Here is an 18,600-nt window from a genome sequence, read left to right as displayed (position 1 = left end):
CAGATAAAATCTATTTGCTTATTTACTGTGATAAACTTCTAACACTGCATTTTTAGTCACCATTGTAGTGCACTTTGCCTTTTTCATTATGGCCATAAACTGTGATTATTTATTATAAGCTGAAACATGCCAATTTAAAATATAATAATTTTAAGAATTTAAGAGTAAACGTAAAAACTATGTATGAAAAATAAGGCTATATGCTTCCTAGATATCATTTACAAAAGTTAGCTTTACTTTATTTGATTATTAATCTGAGAGAGAGGCAAACCTCAATTTTATGTAGCATCAATCCATACTACAAACAATTGAAATCCTTTTTTTAATTTGAATTATAATTAAATTTGTAAAATTTGAACTTTTAGTAACAAATGTAGTCTATTAATGTCTCCCAACCAACTACACAACGAAAAACATGAAATAGAAAAAAATGTATAAGAAAAAATCTGAATTGTAATTTAATACACTGTTACTGTTTTTATTACTTGCTAATCCTTTATTAAGAGTATGAAGGTGACTTATTACAATATTTTTACTAATCACTACCAAACATCCACATGACCAAATGTATGGTTTTGATTTAGATAAGTGAGACATCACTACATGAAATGAAAAATTAAAAACCAATTCAGTGAATTCTCTGCTCAATGCATCTCTAAAAATTTCAAAGAAAAGAAATTACAAATATAAAATGAGTAAGTGCTGAAGAAAATATTGAGCTCTCAAGTTTAGTTCATAAGTCAATAAGCTAATGAGAACAGTTTGAGTAACAACTCGACATCTTATAATTTAAATCACTTAATACCCATTTGATGTTTCCAAATTTATCTAAAAAAAAGCACACTTTAAACAACAGACACATTTTACAACACTTTCTCAGAAATTCAAATAACAGAAAATTTTTACAAACATTGTGACTTATGACGAAAAAAAATCAACAAGAAAACATATATTTGGTACAGATGAAGTTGTGTATAAATAAGAAAGAAAAATTACATGTGTGTAATAAAGAAACAAAGATATCCTACAAGATACAAAAACTGTAACATCCATACTTAGCTTATGATAGTTGTCAATTTTAAAACAGTACTTCTGGCATCTGAATATATGATACAGAAAGCAATAGATTACTCTTTTCAGTTATGTGCTATTTGATGATTGTGCAAAAGCTCTGTTACAAGGCTATCATGTTAAAGCACACTCATTTTCCCTAGAGCTTTCCATAATCAGCCTAATGTACAAGAATAATGATCTTCCAGCAGTTGTTTTAAGTCTGATCTTACACAAGCACATAGGTGCTATGTCTGGCAACATCAGCATGTCTTTGTATGAAATAGTATAAATACCCATTTCATTCATCAGTTGAACTAATGTATCAAGGAAGAAACATGTGTACATGACTCCTGTTGCTTTTCCAGACAGAGACACATTTTGATGATGTTACATACTGATAGCTTGGACACGTGGATGGCTTTTGCCACTGACCTTTGTGCTAATATATTATCACTTGCTAGAAGATGCTACACTTTGCTTACCATGGCTGGGGTATGTATAAAATTGTTGAAAGCTTCTTTTTGGATGACTTTGGTTCTCCAAGTTTACCTAGATTGCTTTACTTTCCCATGCCATTAAATCCAAAGAATATTCTTGTCATAGAAATTCTAAATCCCTGATCTGAATATGCCTTTATAATCTGAGTGTGTGTGAATATTTTACAACAAAAAAGGGGATCACATGTCATTTCTAAAAGGCAAAACACCCTACGAAATACCAAAACCTTTCAAAATGTAACTCTGATACATGCCAATCCATTGCTATTTTATGCTTGAATGCAGATGACATGTAACTTACTATTATACATACTTAAAATTATTTCCATATAACATACTCAACCCTGTAGTATTGAGTGTCATTTGAACATCAACGTGTGTGTGTGTGTGTGTGTGTGTGTGTGTGTGTGGTGTTTATTTAAATTACAAATCACAGGTAAACTAATTTATTCATTAAGTAGCACTTCCTAAGCAACAATGTCAGTTGCACTCCTAGCCTTATGGAATGTGTAATTGCAAGAAAGATTAATATGGCATGTTAAGGTATGGAACATCATTTGTAATATGAGTATTTTTATGATTCTTTTAAGTATAGTATCTTTCTAAAGCTACAAAAGTAACCATTAAAATTAATTATTTAATGCAAATCGTACTTCATCTTATGTCTATAAAATTTTGCATATAAAATTGTAATTATAAGGAAAAGTTAACATTTTTGATGGATACTTACCTCTCACACAATGGCTTTTCATGACAACTACTGCCCTCTATATGCAGACTTTGTTTGCCAAAAGCATTGTGCCCCCACCTATATTCAAGTGTTTGCACATGTTACAACTGCACCATATTATGCAAATGAGCACGCAACAATCCTTTACCAAGAGGATTGCAACACACTCTCCTAGTGCAGCTAACTTCCTCTACATTATATAACCCAATCTTCACTTCAAAATTGGGCCACACAAATGCATCAAAAGTGAGAGGGGTAAGTAACAATGAGAAATACACTTCTGATGTTAACTTTTTATACAATAACTTACCTGTACCCACATAATAGCTAGAATCCTATAATGAAATAGCAAAGGGACCAAAGCCAAGTTACTTAGAACAGCACCCTTCAAAAAGTGTTCAAAAAAAGCTCATGATGTGAGTAGGAAAACATATATATAGAAGACCAGACCTGCACCAAATATACTCCTCACTCATCATTGTGTCACTAAATAGACAGAAAAAGAAGCATTTAAAAAAGAAACTTTGATATGTCTGATGGTGTAGAGTGGCTAGGGTGCAGTAGACAACAATTAGTAGATCAACTCCAGTAAAATCCTGGCAAAACCAGAAATAGATCATTTGGACCACAGTAAGAGAGGAGTCCCTCATGTCTTTATCCTCAGACTCAGGAGTCAGAAGGAAAAAAAGGACTTCCATTCTAAAAACCCAGATAAACATGTGCATGCAAACATACAAGTAACACCAGCCACCTGGGAACCTGACCTTAAAGCAGTGATTCTCAACCTGTGTGCCATGAGAGATTGGTAGGTGTGCCTTGGTGTTTTTGAAACACATTCAACTTTCCTGGTATTTTACAAGCAAGTCTAAAACATCAGTTAATAAAAGCTACTACAGAGACACTCTGATACCTTCCAAAACATTCAATGGTTTTCATTGAACTCGAGCACTGAGAAGTTCATATTTAAATTTCATTCTCGACTGCAACGGTTCGACTGTTAGTTTAACTGTGGAGCAACAAGTGCTTCATACGTCATAAATGATGCATCAAACAATCAAACTGCTTTCTGGAATACGTTCTCATTTTGGGGTAAGCTACAGCTACTACGCTGTAGGTAGGAATTTTATATCAACTGCAGAACTTCGTGCTTATCGTGTATGAATTAGCTTTATCATTTATCCATGGAAAAATATTTAAGTAAGTCTGGTGCTGCAAAGGAGAATGTGTTGCAGGGTTTGAAATTTTCTATTTAAAGCCGGACATGTCCATTAAAAAATCAAGTTTCACTGGCACTTTCCCATCTATCCCTGGACATTGTGACCGGTGGTCATATTCCTAACATATCAGACACAAATACGTCGTCCCCTCAAAAATAAGTGAGGCAAAAGCTGTGTATGCACAGCCCAAAAATTTTGCTTAAAAGTATATTCTATAATGAGTGGAAAATAACTTGCAAAATTTAAGATTTAATTTAAAACAAAAAAAAGGAAATTTTAAAAAATGGTCATGAATGCTCACAAAATGCGCTTTTTAGGTTGCCTTATCCGTGCTGTCCCGGATAGTCACGTGACTGCCAAGCATTCATGACAATCTGACCATGGCATTTGATAGTAAAAAAATGGGAAAGTCTTACAATCTATTTCAGTTTGGCTTCATGAGCAACACTAATGAATCAGAAGATAATACTATTGAACCCCGAGTGAAAAAAAAAACCCAAGCTTGTTGCCCCAAGCCCAAGTGTTAAAGCAAAAACTGTTACTGCTAGTACTGGCACTAAGCCTACTTGTCATTTCCAGGATGAATGGAATAGAGGTTGACCATGGCTGGAGTATAATAACGCTACCGGACTGATGTTTTGCTCAATTTGTCAAAAATATGACCAAAATAGTGGAAGGCAGAAGAACATCTTCATAACAGGATCTTCCAACCTGAGAGCAAGTGCTGTTAAGGAGCATGAAAACAGTCGCACCCACAGTCTAAAGTTGTCAAGCTAAAACAGCAAAAGAAACACCTGATTTAACTCCCATGATGAAAGAATTGAACAAACTTAACCAGACTGAGAAAGATTGTTTGCTTGTGCTGTTCAGGACTGCCCTTTACATGGCTTTGAATGCCAAACCATTCAGCAATTTTCAAGAGCTTCTGTTGCTGCAGGAGCACAACTTTGGTATGAACTTAACAGAACATTATGCCAATGACAAACAAGCAGTTATCTTTACAAAATATATTGCAAAAACAATTAGAATTAATGTCAGATCTTGTCTGTACACCTCATTATTCTTTGGCATTATGACTGACGGCTCAACAGACACTGCCAACATTGAGCAGAAGATAGTCTATGTAAGATACTTGGACAGTGACTGTTACCCAGCAACCCACTTCCTGTGTCTGCAGTCAGTTAGGAAGGCTGATTCTGAACACTTGCTACAGGCACTTAGTTCAGGTAAAGGTTTCTTAATTACCTGGGATGAGAATTTTCTGGATTTATCCTGAATTCCTAATTAAGAAAAATTAAAATGGACAATATTTCATGTACATTTGTGTTTTAATTCAGGTTTACATAGTCATTCCATTATTAATATACATCAGTGAAAACTCAAGCATTTTCCAATTGATTTAAACCAAGAAGAACCATGTATTTACCACTGACAGAATTGGAGCTTAACCTAGCACAACTAGCATAATAGATAATGGAGCAATTGAATTTTCCAAAGTACAAATTTACATTTTGTTTTGTTTTTTTTCACAGAAAGTAACTAATATTGGTTACTAATGTTTTATGCTTTCAGCATTGTCCATATATAGCAAGTTTCCAAACTGGCTTGAATGAATTGTATGCCTGACAGCTGATGGGGCAACTGTCAATTTTGGCACAAATAAAGGACTTGCCAACAGATTGAAGGTGCAAAAACCTTATTTGATAGGGATCCACTGTGTTAGTCACAGATTGGAACTTGCAATTAAGAAGACCATCAAGGACATCCTTTACCTTGATAGTTTCCAAACCTTTTTAGAAAACCTATGGAAGTTTTATAACAATTTGCCACAGAACTGGGCTGGCCTCAAAGAAGCTGGTAAAGCCAACAAAAGGGACAGGAACCTGGTGGGTGGCCTGCAAAGAGCGTGCTCTGGAGTCAGTTTTTCATAACTGGCCAGCTTTAGCAGAGCATTTGTATCAAGTAAAGCTGCATGACAAAGGGGAACGTGGACAGAAAGCTGCAGGATTATACAGTACTTTGAAAAGCCTTGAAGTTCTGCCTGTTTTGACATCTCTCAGTCTCAAAATGCAAAACAATTCTGCTACTGTGAACATTGTTTCTGACAAACTCACTGTTTGCAAAGAGAAGCTGAGCAATCTAAATCATGTTGAGAGATCCAAAAAAATTGTTAAAGAGCTCACAACATGTGAACAAACTGGCAAGTGGTTACTTAGAGGAAAGGTGATTGCTATTAGTGGTCAGACAAGGGCCAGAAGCTCAAAAAGTGCCACAAAAGAGACAGTTGCTCAATCCATGGCTGAAGAAACTGCCATCTTCATAGGTAAAATTGTCACATATCTTAATGAGAGATCTGAAGAATTTGATAAGGATTTTATTGGTACCTTTCAAATTTTTTAAACCAAGCAACTGGCCTAAAAGCATCATATGGCCATAATGAACTCCAGACACTATTGGACCACTTTGGTGATCTGCTAGAAGCTAAGGGTTTCAACATTGCAGCTGATATTTGCCAAGCTGACTTACATGAGACACTGCTCAAAGCCATAAGACTTGCTAAATCAGATGAGTCCCTGGCTAGTAGTGCAAGTGGATTGTGGGCCCACATGTTAAGTCAAATTACTGTTGAGTACGGTAAACCTTTCCCTGGATCAACAGTGTTGGCCTTGGTATGCCTCATGCAGGTGATTTCAGTGTCATCTGCTGAACCAGAACGTGGATTTTCCCAGATGGCAGTTATTAAGAATGACTGGTAGTCCAAACTAATAAATGATTCTCTTAATGACTTGATGACAATAAAATTAGCTAAGAATAAGACCTGTGATCTTGCAAGCACAGAATTACTATGCAAGTCTGTAGAATTCTGGTGGAAGGACAGTAAAAAAACCAGACGATTTGTGAGTCCACATGGACTCACACACATAGAGACAATCGAGATACTGAGTCTACATCAGCTGGTGTCTTAGTGCTGGATGACTAAGTCTACGAGTTTGATTAATGTCATTTTTTATGGATACAAAGCTTGTTGCCACTTGCTCTGAAATAATGTTTCAGTGCCATAAATAAAATGATTCTGTTTCATATAATAATTGTCTGTACTTGATTTCTTGTTTTTGGTAATGTCAAGTGACAATTTTGAGATGTCCTGCTAAAATTTCAAATGTCTGGCAAGTTTCACTGTCCAGCAGGACATGTGTCCTGCTGAAAATTTAGAATATTTCTACCCCTGTGTTGAATCAAAAGCAAGGAATCAAATACAAAAACAAATACATTGAATATGGTTTTATCACTTTGGAATCAGAACATTCTCAATTACCATTCTGTCTACTCTGCAATGCAGCTTTATCGAATGAGCTGCTTGTTCCTAGAAAACTGAAGAGACACTTGGAAACAAAACATTCAGCTGTGAAGGATAAACCAAAAGAATACTTCAAGAATCTTGTGGCTCAACAACATGAACAATCAAGGAAGCTTGTGAACTACATGAAGCTGCCCAACAAAGGACTGATTGCAAGTTATAAGGTTGCTGAATTGTTGGCAAAATGCAAGAAAGCTCACATGGAAACCAAATCAGTCATTGCACCAGCGTTAGCAATCATCATTGAAATTATGCTTGGAATTGGTGCTGCCAAAAAGGTTAAGTAAGATTCACTGTCCAATGACACAATTTCACACAGAATTGTAGACTTGTCATCAGATTTGAATGATCAAGTTTGTAAACACTTTGAAGCACCTGAAGATGAATTGTCTCTGCTATGGTCTCTTCCAGTTGATTAATCTACTGACATTAGTGGAAAAGCTCAAGTTTTGGCTTTTGTTCGATTCATAAAAGATGGATAAATCGTAAGCAAATACTTATTTTGCAAAGATTTAAAAAGTATAGCGAAAGGCCAACATATTTTCGAGTTGGTGAATGAAAACATTTTGCTCTTCAAATTACATTGGAATAACTGTGTCAGCGTTTGCACCGATGGCTGTCCTTCAATGCAAGGAAAAAGAAGGGATTCATCACTCTGGTGCACCAACAATATCCAAATATTAGGATTGTTCACTGCATGATTTACAGAGAAGTGCTCGCCTCCAAATCTTTGCCGAAAGGTTTGTAGTGTGTTATGAATAAAGTTATTCAAGTGGTGAATTTCATCAAGTCTCGGCCACTTCAATCTCGACTTTTTTCTTTTCTCTGTGAGGCAATGGATTCAAACTACAAAAAGCTACTGTATCACACTGAAGTTTGATGGCTTTTGAAAGGAAAGGTGTTAAAGCATCTTGTCCAACTAAAAACTGAAGTAATTTCTTTCTTGGAGGTTGAGGAAGCAAATTGAATATTCTTTTCATGATGAGATCTGGTGGCTGAAGGTTCAATTTCTCTCTGACTTGTTTAACAAATTAAATTCTTTGAACTTAAGTCTCCAAAGACCATCTGAAAACATTATTACTACAACGTCCAAACCGAAGGCCTTCAATGAAAATGTGACGCTGTGGAAGAATAAGATCTCGAAAGGAGTCCTTGATTGTTTTCCTTTTGTTAACAAATGTCCATCAAAGAACAAAATTGTCCCTCTAATTTTGAACACATTAAGTGACCTACAGTCCGCACTAAAACATTATTTCCGTCACTTGCTGTCGACGAATATAACAGAGTAACCTATTCATTCAGAATCAACAAGACAACAAATCTTACAACTGAGGAGAAAGAACAGCTCATTGATTTATGAAACGTTGAATTTTATCAGTCATTGTTTCCCGAAAAAAGCTTGGATGAGTTTTGGATCTCCATGAAAAATTTATATCCTGCAATCAGTTCAAAAGTTGTTGAAGTTCTGCTTTCATTTGTATCTTCATGGTTTTGCAAAATTGGATTTTCAGCATTGACTGAACTTAAAGCCAGAAAGACAGAGAGGCTTCTTACAGTTGATGATGAAATGCGAGCTTGTTTGTCTACATTAGAGCCTCACTTCGATTTGTTCTCGGAAGCAGGCACAAGCGTTACATTGAAAACATATGTAAAAATAAAAAGTTTTGATTTTCCTGCTATATCACAAAATCGTTAAAAAGCCTTAGAACGACACTCACGGCCAAAGCAAGCAATAGTATTGTCAATGTGCAGATGACATTAATATCACTTGCTTTGACCATGATTTTCATTCTAAGGCTTTTTAAGTTAACTCTTCTGTGTTACGTGTATCTAAACGTGATGCAAAATGGCATTATTATCATTTGCTTTGGCTCTGATTTTCATTCTAAGGCTTTTAACACTTGTCGTATAACATGTACCTAAAAAATCATTAAGGCTTTCCAAGTGTGCCACGAAAATTTTCAGATTGTCATAGTGTGCCGCAAGTCAGAAAAAGTTGAGAACCACTGCCTTAAAGACTGTACAGTAGGGATTTAAGTGGCTGGTTTAATTCCCATCCAAAACCAGACCACTTGGAAATCAACATTCAGGAAATGGTAGGATGGGAGCTCATCATTGCTACTATTAAAGAAGGAAATGAATGGGATGGGAAAAAGAAAAAAACAAACTTATCCACTCAAAGCTGAACCAAGAGGTGTAGTATGGCAACATGCAGTAGTTGGTATCCATGAGGGGGGGGGGAGAAGGTGGCCAAATGCAAGTAATATGTGATGAAAGTGTGTGATACAGTCTGTTTGCCAGCTTGGAAGATCTATACCAATAGATAATGGAAAGGGAAACACCATAGACATGGTGAGACAGCAGATACAGTGGAAGTATATGATGAAAGTACAATGGGGAACCAAAGATAAGAAAGAATAAGTCAACTGAATGAGTGGTTGATACAACTAATATAAGTCAAGGAAAAGGCACGTCTTCCCTAAAAAGAGCCATAAAGGTCCAGTGAATATAATGATGAGTAGAAGTGGACAGGAAAAAATAACAAAGAATGTGGGGAAGGGGTAGATATAAACAGGAAAACTGGGCTTGAGAAAAGTACATTACATTGTCAGTGTGTAACCACCATGACAGAATGAAAAACTTGAAGGTCTGAGAGTCTAAAAAAAATGTGGAACACAGAATGTAATTAGGTTATGAATTTCACAGCTTGAATCCTAAAATCCATACAGAAATAGCAAACTAAAAAAACAGACATAAATATCATACCTGTAATATTGTATCATGAAGTGGTAGACAAAAAATATGGGAACCATTAACTGCACAGCAAAGGAAGGGGGTTGTAAAAGGCTGACCCAAATGTCATCATACAAACAAAACACACCAGGTAGTGCTACATCTGATGCTGGTACAAAAGCCATATAATGCTGCATAATAAAAGAAGTCTAAACCACCTCAGTGAAACAATGAAGCCTGGGTACACAAAAACAACAGATGTTGTAGAGTCACAAACAATACAAAAGAAGTGGTAGTTACAGTGATATTTTGAGAATCCAAAGAAAAGAAACTTGAGTAAATAAAATAAATTATAAATTACCCATTGCTAAATGAAAAAACAAACAAGTCATTTGTTGGACAGAATTAGGTGAAATATAAAAAAAGTAAAACACATATGCACTCAAATGCTAAATGAAGAAGTGAAGATTGGGTTTTACAGTATATAGAAAATCAACTGTGAAAGCAGAGTGAGTTATAATCCTATTGATGGAGAATTGTTCCATGCTTATTTGCATGCTACAATGCACCTCTAACACATCCAAACAAGGTTAGTGGCAAGTGAACATTTCTATGTATAGAGGGCATTAGTTGTCAAGAAATACTATTACGTTACAGGAGGTACCTTATCACTTTGGAATAGATTTTTCAAAAGACAAATATGTAAATATTCACTTATTTAAAAATCAGCAGACATATACTTTAGTAATAAATAATTGACTGGTCATGATTCTTACCCTGCTTGCCCATGTTTGGAAATTGTATAAAAGTAGTTATCAAGGAGTAATATTTACTTAAAACAAAATTTGACACAGAAATATGGCTGCTTGTTTAAACCATTTTGCTCAGGTAAGCATCAACGTTTCTTCAAATTACTAATTTAAAGTCAATCTATATATCAAACCAACAGTGCTACACAGCAAAGAGTTGTGAAAATGTGTAGAATGAAATGCAGAAAGAAATATACCAGATATGGAAAAAGTACCATGTGCAAAATAATACTTACAGATATGAATTACAATGAGCATTTTAAGATATTCTGAATAAATATGCTAGAAAGTTATAGTAAAACTGAAGTATTTGAATGTTATACAAATATGTTTCTACAAAATTGCTTAAATTAAAAATTTGCATTTTTTACAAATACCAGATATTTTCAATTTAACAAATACTTTTAACTACATTACATTCTTTTGAAAAAAAGTAGCATTAGTTACAAACATTGAAACTCTTCATTAAAAAATGAACAATTTTTACCAATTAAAACTTGTATCATGCCAAAACTGATGTGTAAAGCTACTTTTCATGAACTTGTGAAGTTCTTGTTTAGATTCACTAATTTTATCTCTATGATCTTCACTCATAAATTGATTTGCCAGTAATGATGTGAAAAATATTTCCTGATACCTCTTAGGTATTACTCCTATACTATTAATCAATAACTAATCCTACCAAAAACTTCTGAAAGAAATATAGTCAGAAAATTATAACTTTCTTATTGAATCAGACTTTCCACAAAGATAAAGAAATCACTAATACTTACAAACAACATTGCTGTCACAGAATGGATCAAAACTAAAAGACAGCAACACTTCAGTGTAAGATTTCTTCCAGACCTTGCTTCCAGTTTCTGTGTTCCAGATGATAATTGAGTATGGAGGATGCAATGCTGCAAGGAAGTTCTGACAGGAATCATTTCCTGACAACCACTCAAGATCTGCAAAAAACAATCATCAAGTGGTGTACTTTTTTGACACAATTCTGATTGTTTTTACAGTGTGTGTGTGTGTGTGTGTGTGTGCATGTTTGGTACAAGAATTTTTCAAAAACAGCTGAACAAACTTTGAAGAAAATCAGTATACATTTGGACTATAACTCAACTTAGAAGTGATTAGTTTTTGGAGGATCAAGATCAAAAGTCAAAGTAAGATCATGAAAATAAAAACCCTATTTTGTAACACTAAGTCCAATTTTTCATACAATTTTGCTCAATAATTAAGTAAAAATGATCAGATTTTGATGAAATTTGGTGGATGTATTTAAAATATTTTTCCTCATTATCCTGCTGAAAATAGACTGTGTCTATTAATGACAATGGACACAAACATTTTCCTATTTTTCTGTGAACCAAATATAATCAACATTGCTTGGCAGAGGTATGTGCTCTCCTGAGTGCCCCTATAGTTTTGATAGTATTCTTAGAGCAACCTCTGAGAAATTTACCATTTAAGAAACAACCCCAACCATATTTACTACATTTCTTTCAACTCTTAAACAATTTCATAAATCTATGCTTATCATGCAAAAGCTCCATGAAACATTCATAATTATGAAGTCTTCATACCTCAAGTAACTTAAAAATTTCTACAGATCTAGCTAGTTTAGGGTATTACTTTTCCTTCTAATGAACCCTAAGTAACACATTTATAAAATGATAGTTTGGAATCTGATCTTTAAGCCAAAAGTCATATTTTCTTATTTTAAGACTTAACATTTTACTTTAAAAAATTGTGACAGTCTTTCATTCAATAACTAAAGTTCCTAATGCAAGAATATAACTTTACTATAACACTGCAGTTCATTACCTAAGTTTCAAAACCACTAAAATAAGTTGTTAATGATTTTACAGCAGAGTTCTTTGTTTCTCGATGTCATATTTCATCTTTCAGTATCATTCAAAAATTCACTTCCATAACATTTTCCTAACCCTGCTATTAATTATGTAATTTTTTCATCTTGAGACATGCACATTTTACATGCATTCAGTATTAAAGACTTATTTTAAATAAACCTTGAAATGATAGGAAAAAAACCTTTTATACACTCTTAAATACTTCAACCAGATCCTCTTTCTTTTTCTTTTCTTTTTAATAAAGAAACAACTTTCAGAGATCTTAACTTCTTCTTATATAAAACAACATTTCCATCCCATAAATCATTCTAGTATCCATGATCTGAACCATTTCCAACTGTTAAGTGTCCTTTGAAAATAAAGAAGTCCAATAGTGAATACAATACTCAAGTATAAATATGGTCTAACCAGTAGCCGATACAATGAAATTATAAACTCTTTAGACTTTTATTCAGTATTTCTGTAAATACACCATAAAATCCTATTTGCTCTACTACTAGTAATAGCATACTGCTTGGATATATGAAAATAATGATAAAATAGATGCATCAAGATCCTATTCTTCTACAGTATTGTTAAGGTTTCTTCCACCAAAATTATACTTATAATTGAAATTTTGATAACTCATTCCAATCAGCTTGTATTTATTATAATTAAAACTCATTTGCCATTTATTTGCCTAGTTCTACAAACAATAATATCAGTAAGTTTTAATACTTTATTGTGTATTTCTCAATTGATGTCACTGATGTAAATCTAAATGATTAAAGATCCTAACACCAAGCCCTGAGATGGTCAATGATGATATTAATCCTATTTGACTGGAATCCTTTATCACAGCTTTCTGCTTTCATCCATACAGTTTTCTATTTCATGGGTCAAATGATCTACAATACCTAGAGATTAACTTTTACCAAATCTTTTATGTAGCCTCTTGTCAGTTTATTTCTGAAAATCCATATACATGAAATCCACATCTTATCTTTATATGTTCATAAACATTAAGCAAAATGATTATAACTACCAAACATAATCTTAAAATAAGTTTGTAAACCATCTTTTGCTGGAGTTTCTAAAACATTTCCCACCACTGATGTAAAATTAATAGGTTATAAATTACTGGAACAACTTCCAGTCCTTGAGGACTTAAAATAAAATAAAGCAAGCAGCTCTCATGTACAGTCCTTATCCTTCAAAACTCTTTGAAAAATATTGTCTGGCTAAAGATATTTATCATTCTTTAAACTTTCTCTTATTTTTTTGTAACAAGATCAGAATTATTATGAATATCTTGTTTAGTCCTGTTTCCATCTAGCAACTGTTCAGGACAAGAAATATTGCCCAAATTTCTATTGGCAAAAATGAAAGAAAAAAGTATAATTTAATAACCCAGCTATCTCATAACCATAAAATATGAACCTTCCTTTAATATTCCTTAAAAACCCTATTTCCATCCTAACATCTTGCTAACTCTTAGCATATTTAAAGAAACCATTACTGTTAATTTTTACACTTTCAGTCAGTCTTTTTTTTTTTCATATGCCCTCTTTGATTTCCAAATTTCCCATCAATCAATTCTCTTGGTTTTCTACAATCCTTTAAGTCTCCCATTATAGCAGGCAATTTAAACTTCTTAAACTTGTGATGCTTTTCTTAACTTTTATCCCTTACAACCATACTGAGCCAACTTGATTTTTTACTTCTCTAATCTTAATATTCAAAAATATTTTAAATATTTGACCTTTTATCAACTCAGTTGTCCAATTCACATGAAATAATTCTTGTAACATTTAACATTTTATTATTGCATATATCACTGAACACATGTAAAAATAGAAAAAAGAGAAACAGCTGAATTTTAAAGTTGTGAAGTAACTAAAATAATTTATGAGTGAACATGAAAGGCAGCTCCTCAGAATTTGCAGAAGCATCTATAGCAGCAATAATAAAAAATAAAAAAAATGTTTTTCACCCATGTGATATTCATTTCTTGGGTAATTAATTTTTTTTAAAGAAAAATTATAAACAAAGAGGGTCTCAATTTTTAATTAAAAATATACATTTAACTCTAATATACATGCAAGTTATAAAATTTTCAAGATTGTTTTCAATGCCATTAAGAAATGGGATTTTCTAAAGCTGCCCCAGTGCCTGGATTAAATTCAAACTATGAAATTCATTATGCATATAATAATTAATGGCAACAAAATCACTTCTAATGACAACACTGATAACACATGCCTGCAAATTTAAACTTCATAAAAGTTGTTTTGGTTCTAATAATGAATTTTTCTTTCTATCATGTGAGGATTTTTTTTACAAATCAGGAAGAAAAACTTACTTAGATAATATTATTTCATTTACTACAAGGAACACTTTTAATCATTATGTTTGTTAATAAAAATACAAACAAACTGAATAAAGTAGAAGAACATGGATGTTAATCAAATATATATTATCATCCATCCTGATTTATTTTGTGAAGTCAACATCTTTTAATCTTAAAACTATGCATTGTGATTTTTCTTTTATGTATAGTATCTGGAGCATGTAGTTTTAATGACAAGCATTAATCAGCCATAGTGCTGATATTCCAGCTTTTGTGATGCCTCCTCTCCATTTTCCTGATATCTTTAAGAAACCTTTCCAGATGTTTCAGATTTAAAACAATCCCTATCATGATTTCTATTGAAATCAGATTCAGAATCAGAATAAACTGTATCAAGAGTCTTCTAGGCAGTAGGTACAAGTAAATCAGGTCCATGAGCAACAGGTCTTATAGCAGACTAAAGGGGTGGTAAAATTGTTTGTTTGTTTTTTATTTCTAGTGCTGTAGCCTTGCACCTTACATGAGAAAAAAAAAAAGCAAGCATCTTGATGGTTTCTAGGGCTCACCACAAATTGTTGGAATTCTAAAAGGCAAAGACTTTTGTTTTATCCTCAGTACATTGTCTCAACTCTTTAACAGAAATGGTGCAAACATTATTCAGAGCCCATAATTTGTCTTTATCCATAAGTTCCATTCCAGAACTTAACATTTTCCAAAACTGAAAGTGCATTTTCAATAATACCTCCACTACCAATATAGCTATTTCTTGATCTCTAGGTTTCCACTCTTTGCCCATCTAAGCATTGAAAACGTTTACTCCAGTTTTTTTATATCCCACTCAAATGTCCTAGGTAAATTCTAATTTTACAAGTTTCTCCACCATCTTCAACATGCCCTCTGTCTTGGCACTTTATATAAGCACCTCATTTAGATAATATATTCACTTTTTTGCAAAATAAACTACTTTTTAGTGAGAAGGTAGAGTGGGAGAATGTCCAGAATGAGAAAGTGGAGGGACCCCTTCCCTGGCCACTAGAGCTTTGGAGAGAAAAAGCCTATCAGGGTAAAGCAGAAGAAATGTGGAATGATAAAGAGTCTTCTGCACATGGATTGCACACAACTCTAAGTGACCACATACAGAAACCAATAAAAACAAAAAATGCAAGTTGAAAGAAATGTGAAACAAAAAACACAAAGCTATGGACTCAAAAGAAGGATGAGACAATGTATGTAAAACAACTGCAAAATCCCAATTCAGTAACTGAAAAGGTTGTTTGGGCTTAAGAATGCAAAAGGGCTTTAGCAGATCAGATAGAACTTGGGATTCAAAAAATTTTTGATATTTGGAATACCTTAAAATAATAAGTAAAGATGTCTTACATAAAGCCACCATAGAGGAAGCAAGAACCCCCTCAAATACTCAAGTCATAAAACTGGATATGGTAGATAACTTTGTATGAAGAGGGTTTAAATTCCTTTTAATACATCACTGACAACAAATATACCATTTCCATTGATAAAAGGAGAAATTTAGTTAAATACCAAGAAACCTTAGAAATTAAACCCTTATGTAGGGCTAAGGACCACATAACTTCCAAGTATGAAGATAGAGTTTCCAAACATCTGGATGGAGAATGTCTGATCAAGGATGTCTTAAGAGAGGCTGCCAATGTGAAATAGGTAGAGGTAGGTATTTCTTGCAGAAACTGAAAAAGTGAAAACCACATTTAAGCTGACCAATATAGTACAACCAAGAGAACAGGAAGTAGAACAAACCATAGTCAGAGCCAGGGACAAAAGCCAAAGTGGGAGAAAGACATATAGACATAAACCTGACCAGTTCTGATTGAGCACATATACTGCCAACACTTGAGGATGAGGTATTGGAGACCAAAATAACTGCAACCGAGAACTCCAACAAGTTGCAAAGGCATTGATCACTGAGAGAAAATCTACTGAAAAACTTTGTGAAGTAGCATCCATTCCATCAGAAGAATTTAGCTGGGCCAAAACAAGTGATCTACAATTAAATTCATCACTCCTGGAACATGACATATTAAAAGACTGATATGACTGGAAGGAGCCCAAAAGAGGAGATCCAAGGTACAAATACATAGGTCTCAAGAATATCTTGACAAAAATCTGAGATACCACCATATAACTGTGGAAATATATCATGACAGTTTTTCCCATCAGGTGAGACAGACCTTGAATCACTGCCTGGTATCCTGCAAGAAGTTAGAGAATATTGATACAGAGGGTAGACTCATCTTCTATCCAAGTACCCTGGAACTTTTGACCTTGAAGATAAGCTTCCCATCCCTGAACAAATAAATCTTTGGAATGAGATGGTGGAATAGTTACCCCAATACTTGTGTTGTTCTGATCCAAACACCATTAACAATCAATTATGCTGTTCCTGAGTAACAAGACAGGATGCATGATCCATTAGTCATGCAGTGACTGCTGAAGGGACATCATATGTACTTGTTTCAATGTAATGAGCAGCTCGAGGGAAGCCCACATCCTCAAAGGAGACAGAATAATCTGCACAATAGGAGAAAAAGGCACAAGTAAAAGTCTGATAGGAGTTGGTTAAGCATGACATAAATGAGTATTGAAAAAGATAAACAAGATATTGCACTGGTGAAAAAAACAGATTTCTTCAGTCTGATCAGGAAGCCCACTTTTGTGGCTTTTAAAAGAAGAATCTGAGAGAATTGTTCTGCTAATTGATGTGAAGGTGCCATAAAGAGCCAGTCATCCTTATAATGATGTGTGCACAGGCCCAAAAATGCAAGTGATGAGAAAAGCTTCAATCAATTCTCCAGAAGACATAAGGTGCTGATACAAGACAAAAAGTAGAGCCTTGAACTGCAGCACTAAACCCTTGTGCATAAACCAGAGAAACCTCTGAGAAGACTCAGCTATGGGAATATGGAAATGAATGTCAGCAGTATCAAACTATCAAACTTGGTCATCCAGAGCCTTGGTGCAAAGTGCCATTGTAGGTTAGAAATTATTCCATTGTAAACAGAGAAGGATAAAAAAAAAAATTGGTTAAGCAGAGGCAGATCAAAAATGGAATGCCAATCTCCTGTTTTCTTGGGTACAACAAATGAACAGGAATAAAGTCCTGGAAGAATGGGATAAACCGTCTCTGATTTTAATTTAGGAGAATCTAGAATATGAAAACTGTAAGATAAAAAGAAGTGTTTTTATTCTTAGCAGAAAAATGACCTTTCACCCAAACTAATTCAATAAATGCTTTGTACGTTTTATAATATTGTTCTGTACAAAATAAAGTATAATGTAAATAAAATGTGTATACTGAATGATACATTTACATTTGTAATATATAAAATAATGTGATTAAAAAAACTGGAATGCCTAAGAAATTAACAAATAGCACTTTGCAGATATTTGCCCTGCAGTAAGAGTTGCATTTCAAAACATGTCAGAATGTGCTTGTCAAAACTTCCAGCAGGACATAAATTCAAACAAACTAGAGGTGTGGTGTTACAAACATAGTACACATACAATATAAAAAAAACTTGTAGCTTATTCAACATTAAAGAATACAGTTACACAAGTTATAAGTTACAAGGTAATGCAATATAGGAGCAGTAATTTTATGTTATTCCAGGTTTAAAGAAAAACACTTATAAATTAGAAGCATGATGCAATGTTAAAAAACTAAATTTTTCAAGAAAAGCACCTCAAAATCTGGCAGTTATGGTGGAAGATAGACTTAGTAGCTATACCATAGTTTAAAAGCAAAGAAAAAATATATAACATTCCTGTAGCTAAAGGGGTGAGTATATTTTATGAAAATTGGAATCAAAACAGAGACCTTTAAACCATGAGAAAACTTCTTTTAATCACCAGGCTATGCCTGTCCAATGCTGATTAAACTTGTATCAGTCAGATAATTATAAGACATCATTGTGACAAAATATTAATGACTTGGATAGTTGGAATAAGCAGATGTTCACATCCTCCTTACCTGCAA

At 33.8% G+C, this 18,600-nt stretch overlaps 1 protein-coding gene across 2 annotated transcripts in view; it reads right to left on the bottom strand.

Moving 5' to 3' along the window:
- LOC143254102 (WD repeat-containing protein 11-like) overlaps positions 1-18,600 on the bottom strand; it is an 89,119-nt gene that overhangs the window by 50,568 nt on the left and 19,951 nt on the right. For both annotated transcript variants that reach the window (XM_076508880.1, XM_076508890.1), the window contains exon 5: positions 11,171-11,344. In XM_076508880.1, coding sequence (XP_076364995.1) covers positions 11,171-11,344 — 174 coding nt within the window. The remainder of the gene's footprint in view (positions 1-11,170; positions 11,345-18,600) is intronic.

Source organism: Tachypleus tridentatus, chromosome 1 (genome assembly GCF_004210375.1).
Source record: "Tachypleus tridentatus isolate NWPU-2018 chromosome 1, ASM421037v1, whole genome shotgun sequence".
In the NCBI taxonomy this organism is placed as follows: domain Eukaryota; kingdom Metazoa; phylum Arthropoda; class Merostomata; order Xiphosura; family Limulidae; genus Tachypleus; species Tachypleus tridentatus.
Note: the sequence above shows the minus strand (reverse complement) of the source record. Positions and strands in the feature narration are given on the sequence as shown.